This window comes from Arachis hypogaea, chromosome 9 (assembly GCF_003086295.3).
Source record: "Arachis hypogaea cultivar Tifrunner chromosome 9, arahy.Tifrunner.gnm2.J5K5, whole genome shotgun sequence".
Lineage (NCBI taxonomy): Eukaryota > Viridiplantae > Streptophyta > Magnoliopsida > Fabales > Fabaceae > Arachis > Arachis hypogaea.
In genome coordinates, this window is record NC_092044.1 from 83,286,845 (window position 1) to 83,293,753 (window position 6,909).

Below are 6,909 nucleotides of genomic sequence, written 5' to 3' on the forward strand. Positions count from 1 at the left end.
CTCGTGGTCAAGCTAGTTGGTGCAAGTTGTTAGAAGTTGGTTATATAGTAATGGTTAAGTTTATCAGTTTGGGTTAGATAACTTGATTTAGTTGTTAGTTAGCTAGAGTTAGTTGTTAGTTGTATCTCAATTGTATATAAACTCACCAATGTAGCTTTTAACTGTGATTCACTATCATAATTCGGTTTTTCATTTTTTGATTCTTCACTAGCTCTTACTTCTCTCTCACCATATTCAACTCTACACTTATAGCAGGGAGTTTCACATTCTACAAAATAAGTTGCTTCATATCACTTTATAATCATTCGTTTAGTTTTTTTTTTTTTTTTAAATCTCTCTTCTGTAAAATAATTTTTGATAACCCTCTTTAAAATATTTTTGGAATGCATATAGTTCAAGAAAAACCACTTCTCTATTATTCAACGTTGTAGATAGACTTTATATCTTAATTGATGTAGATGCACAAGACAGAATAATATAAATTAGAATCTTATCAAAAAGTTAATTTTACCCCATATTGCAACCATCAGTACTCCACCATCAACCACCCCCTTCAATAACTTTAACTCATTCACAAATTCAGTACTACAAAACAACACAAGATTTAAATTATTATATCTAATATCTAACAGAGGAATGTGAAGGGCAATATATTAATATATTAAAACTAATGGAAATTAAAGCCTTAACCCCATGATGTTGTTGTTGGTGCAACTGAATACAAATAAAATTATGAACATAATAAATACACATAGAATCACTATCAATATTGAGTTATGCTTATGCACACTCTAGCTACACTTTCACTATGAATCTGAAAGATTGGCTAACCAGGGAAGCAATTTTTCATGGACTAATTCAGGTCTATCATCATGAGGACAATGTCCAACCCCTTCAAGTACACACAGTTTCACATTTTCCTTTTCAGAAGCCAATGAAGAAAAGTACTTTCCAACAGGTCCATCAAGTGGAGTGAAAGGATCTTCATTTCCCCACAGAAGTAAGACTGGCACCGAGATTTTCGGCATCAACTGCACTGGGTTCGGCCCCGGCGGCCCTGTTACGATCGATACAAATGCATCTAATGCTCCTTCGTCATTTGCCGGTTCCCTAATGATCTTCATATACAGTGTCAAAATGCAAATTCTAAGTAACAGAATAAGATAATTATGATAAGAAGCAAACAACAAAATGGTTAACTTACCTCCACCAGTTCTTCATCCACAGACTCCTTGTCGCCGTACACTGAACTCAGAATGTTCTTCAAATTTTCTCTGCATTTTAAGCAACACACGTTTTAATTCAGATTGCTTCGTAAAAAATATAAGCAAAATTTGGAGATAATACCTCTGTTTAACACGCTCGAAAATGGCTGAGGCGATTCCCTTTTGCTTCAATAAAAAATCAACCAGCCAAAGCAATGGTAAGACTAACTTAATCCTCCAGTCATCAACAATTGCTTTGTTGTTCATGCCACCAGCACAGTTTAACAGCACAATCCCTCTAACAAGTTTTTGACTTGAATCTGGGGGTTGAAGTCTATAACTCACAAATTAGGCAAAAGAGAAGTTGGATATGCAAACAACTTGAGGATTTACCAAATATACCTGAGGCTGCAATGACACAAGCAAGACTTCCAACGGAGTTTCCGATTAGTACAGTTGGCTTCTTAATGACTTCCTCCAAGAAATCCAGGATCAACTGTTGATAGCAAAGAGCGCACTCGAACATGGTAAGTTTTGGCAACGGTGGACAGTTTAATTTCAGATGAAGGAAGGCTCAACAAAGAGTTACCTCAGCCCATGTTTCCATGGTATATGAAAAGCCTGGTGGCTTATCGGAAGCACCAAAACCAAGAAGATCAATGGCATAGACAGTATAATTCTGGGACAGAGTCTTTATATTCCTGGAAAGAAAAAAAGCCTCAAATTACTTAAATTGGGACTGAATTTGCGCTCAATACATGGTCAGATCAGTACACTCTTTAGTGTAGTTTCCATCTATCCGAAATTCCGAAATTAACGGAGCATATTAGTAAGACTAAAACCAGAGATACCATTCTGCCATGATTTGATTTTGAATTTTAAACATCTGAAATCTACATATCATGATAGTATCCTCATTGGTCCATGCTAGATAGATATCCTAAGTTCCTAACTTTACGTACTAGTTTCACTATGCTAAAACTAACACAGGAGATAGGCAGGGGTGGCAGGCGGGGAAGCCCGCCCCGCCTCATGAGGGAGTCCTGAAATCTCACCATATCCCCATCTAATAGCGGGCTGGCGGGCCAAGTTCGTCAAATCTTTTTTTTTTACCATTAAGTATTAAATAATATAAATTACAAAAAAATGTATTAAATAATATATATATATAATTTCAGAATCATTTTAATAAATTTATAATTTCTAAAGGCATAAAAATATTATAATTTTTAAATTAACAAACATTAAAATCTTTATAATTAAAAAATATGTAATAAACATAATTATAAACCAAACTTTTTGAAACAAAATAATAAAACCAACATTGTCCAAAAGTAAAATAAATATTTTCCAAAATATATAATTAAATATCTACAAGTTTAGAACATAATCAATTAAACCTAAAATATAATCCAAAATACTAAATTGGAACATTTTCAAAAAAAATTCTAAGCCAGATGAAAAAGCCGGCCCCGCCCCGTCAAAGCCTACGGTTTAAGCGTTGTAGGTTAGGCAAACTTTTGATATGTGGTGGTCTCCTGCTAACAACCAACCAAACCAACATCAATTACTATAACAGTAGGAACTAACTTATTATTTCTTTTTTCTTTTTCCCTTCTTTCTTCTCGATCTATCAAGCATATGCTAAAATTTGGTGATTTTGCAAATTTCCGGGAAAAAGGTGATGGGATAACCAGAATCACTGTACAATATATGGAAATGGGATTCTGGCAAAATAGTGAAATAAAACCCTGATTGGAAGCTTAAAATTTAGGCAGTGATAACATTCACTAATATAATTAGCTTCCAAATTAGAGAAGGAAAACAATTCCAATTAGGGTAATAACTAATAACTAAAAGTATGAAACCAATTGAGGTAATTTTATCATTATCATTATGATGTTATGTTACGCTCCATTTTACATGTGGCTAGAAATGAATGCAGCATAAGAAAAAGTTATAAACAAGGATAAATATCTCAAAATGGGTGGATGAGAAAAGAAAAGAACAACAGCAGAAGAAAAGTGATAGTAGTGAGCCAAATAATTACCTGCGCCAGTGAGGAATAGAGGCACCAAATCCATGGACAAGTAGCAAAGGAGGGTACTCCTGATCAGAGGAATCATCATCATCAGGGGATGCAAAGTAGTTAATGGAATACTGACCCTTCCATTGCCATTTGAGGCACTTGTTTTTAATCCTTTCTACCTCAGAAAAGGTTCCAGAAGCAGCAGGTTCTGCTGTAGTAGCAGAAGAAGAAGTGGAGGAGTTGACGATGAAATTACTAGTTTGGTGAAAAGAAGCAGGAGCATGATGAAGCCTGCTAGTTGTTCTTGTTCTTCTTTTTGCTGAGGCGAAGAAATGGGCACTAGTGTTGTTGAGTCTTTGAAGGTGTGAAGGAGAGTGTGTTTGCAATCTCAGAAATAAAAGTGAAGAACGAACAGCACTTGCCACTTCCATTGCCTTTAATTACTCTTATCCCAACAACACCTTCTGTGTTCAACTTTATGTTGCGTTTAATGAACTTTTATTTTTTCTTTTAATTTTTCTATGCAAATACTAAATACAATAATACGACAAAAATGTTATTCTGTACATAGACGTTAATTTATACAAATTAGTAAAATTACTAGTGACCATTCCCATCACAAATTAAATATTAATAGAATACAATACATTAAAAAATAGATCTTAATTTTTTTAAATTAAAAATATAAAGCGTGATCGTTAACTATTCAATATTTTCTATTTAATTCTGTTAGATAAACAACAAGAATTGTAAACAACGTGAATAAATTGTATCCGCAAACTCAATAACACATTTACTTATTTTTATTTTTATTATTCTAAACCCTAATTTCACCACAACTATTCCACTGCCACAGCTCCTGTAACAACGCTCATCGCTGCCTCCACTGTGATGCTGTTTACTGTCGCCGACACGAAGCTTTTTAGTGACACATTCGCCCGTCGTCACTACAACAAAGCCACCTTCTCCTTTTCTATTCCGCCGCTATTCCAATACACCTTTTTCCAGCGTCCTCCCCAACCTGCATCCCTGCCCAACGTGGTCCCTGCTGTGGCCTCAAACCAGCACCAATCGTTCCCCTTGCTACCATCATAGATATTTTCAAAAACATCCAACATACGGTTAGAACCCTACACAGTAAACAAAATCATTTTCCTTGAACACATTGAGCTCATAGATGAAGGCAAACGATGCAAGTTCACAGTGAGAAGGGATGAGTTAAAGCACCATGTTCAATTTCCACCATAAACAATAGCAACACATCAAGCTAGTGAGAAAAGAGCGTTTATTAGGAGACAACTCAATTATTAGTATCCTTTGTTTTAGTATATTTTTTTGTTTAATTTAGTTTATTTACATATGCTCATGCATACATTATTTTTATGAATAATCATGATCATTTAACATAATTTCACCACTCACGTTTTTTCTTTATTGCTTGAGGACAAGTAACCACTCTAAATTTGGTATTGGAAGCTACGTGAAACATAGCCTAGAAGAACAAAAGAAGATACAAGAACTTTGTCTTTGATCTTTAATTTCTTATATGTTCTGCTATAGATAATCATGATTTCATTCTTCTTAACTTTACCTTATTTTTTTGAATTTACTTGTGCCCAAAATCCTTAAACATGTAACAAAGGACATCTAAACAAATTCTGTTCAATAAGTTGAAGAAAAATTTTTATTTTTTGCGCAAGTAAGATTAAGAAAAGTGATAGTCTGATAATGTGACTGTGTAATGAGGTTACATGTTAGTGAAAACCTACATGAGAAGCTCTAAGACATAGAATGAAGTTTAGAGAAGTATTATAGAGGTTTTCAAAAACCAATAAAACAAAGAAATAGCAAAAAGAAAAAGAGAGAAAGGCCCAAGGCTCTGAGCACTAATGACTGAGAAGAATAAAAAAGAAACAAAACTCGAAGAATTTTCTAGTTAAGTGCTTGTGGTGTTGCTGTGTCAAGGAAAGAGGTACTTTATCACCGAATATCTTGAACCAACTAGTTTAGGAGTATCGATTGAAAAAATATCTTAAAAAATTTCCTTGAGATAGAACATTTAGATTCAAAACCAAGTATAATTACCCCCTAAAAAAGAAAAAAAAAAGAGAAAGAGCTGAGAAAAGAAAATAATTATCACAACAAAGGAAAGAAAGGAGAAGCTATCTTTAAGCTGAAAACTTAAAAAGAGACTTCTATAATATCATCCAAATAAAATTTTTAAGTTCTAAGACTTTTGATTATAGGTCTAGCAAGCACTGAAATCCATACATGATCACACAACTCAAAGTTTACCCTACTTTCTCTTGATCACTTCACTCATCGAAATTTCATGGAACAATTCTTCAACCCACTTCAGTTAGAAAACTCCTTTGTACATAGTTCTTTTCTTGCTTGGAAACAAATGAGATCTTAAATTTAGTGTTGTGATGCATTAGCACCATTAGTTATTTTCTTTATCATTTTTTTGAATAAAGTTAGTGATTTTCTTATTATAATTGAGATTCTTGAAACTTAATTGATTTTATGTGGAGTTGCCCTGAGCTTTGATATGTTTAAGAGATTATTGAAAGATCTTAAGTAAGGCCAAAGAAAAGGAAGAACAAGCAAACAAGCCCATGGGAGAACCAAGAAAAATGGCGTGCCACTCCACCATGGAGTGCCATGCTAAGACAAGAAGCAATCTCTAGGGGAGCCACAAGTCGAAGGCACGCCTAACCAAGTGGAGTTTTCTTTAAGTGATGTTTAATAATGAACAACCACATCTTAGTGAAAAGATCCATCTGCATATATAGCAAAATGAACATCCTGCGGAGTATGTGCATGTAGAATCAAGCAAATCAAGTAAAATACTAACGGTATACACAAATAAACATCCACTTTAGAATGAAAAGAAACATCCGCATACATAAGAAATTAAAAGAAACATCCACTTTAGAGAGCGGTTGTAGCAAAAATTAAAAAAAAAAGATTCAAATTTTTTATTTAACCTAATTAATTCAAAAATTAACTTTTCTTTTATTATGATTAAATCTAATTAATTTAAAATTTAATTTTTAAAATTAAAATAAATTTTTCTTTTTTAACATATTGTTTACCTTGTTCAGAAAAAGTGTTGTTCCCCTGTACTTTCATTTTTTCATGTCATATATAGGGGAACAACACTTTTTCTGAACAAGGTAAACAATAGGTTAAAAAAGAAAAATTTATTATATATATATATATATATATATATATATATCTTATAAAGGTACTAATAACTATGGGTGTTTAAGACCTAGCCTAGCCCAGACTCAAGGCATATTTTATCGAGAGTATTTACCTATTTTGGTCTCCAAAGAATTTTGAACCAGATACTTTAGTTCCCAACTAAAATTAATTATTCGATTGGTCCCTATTAATTAATTCCGTCAGTCACTTAGGTCCTTTGATCCGTCAATTCTAATGGAGAACAAAATAGTCCCAAACAACTTTAATAGGGGACAAAATGGTCCCCGACCCCCTTTGTTCGGAAATGACACTGTTATCTCCCAATTTCCATCATATCTCGCATAACCCTAATAGTCTAACACTGCAACTTCAAGCTACACAATGCACACTCTGCACCTTCAATGTTCACAAGAAGAAAAATCCTCAACTTGTTCTCAACCAATTCATACTTAGAAAACTAATGAC

The 6,909-nt window shown here is 33.5% G+C and overlaps 1 protein-coding gene across 2 annotated transcripts; it reads right to left on the reverse strand.

Moving 5' to 3' along the window:
• Window positions 1-639: 639 nt before the first annotated feature.
• Window positions 640-3,998, reverse strand: LOC112711113 (uncharacterized). Of its 2 annotated transcripts, none has more exons than XM_025763674.3 (6): window positions 3,256-3,998; window positions 1,795-1,906; window positions 1,608-1,701; window positions 1,348-1,525; window positions 1,205-1,274; window positions 640-1,118 (listed from the first exon to the last, which is right to left on the reverse strand). In XM_025763674.3, exons 1-6 carry the CDS (start codon window positions 3,663-3,665, stop codon window positions 807-809), a joined length of 1,176 nt encoding a protein of 391 aa, XP_025619459.1. In that variant the 5' UTR covers window positions 3,666-3,998; the 3' UTR covers window positions 640-806. The 2 variants fall into 2 exon arrangements, with proteins under 2 accessions (XP_025619459.1, XP_072059165.1); XM_072203064.1 differs by having other exon boundaries at window positions 640-1,110; window positions 3,256-3,773.
• Between the last annotated feature and the right edge of the window lie 2,911 nt (window positions 3,999-6,909).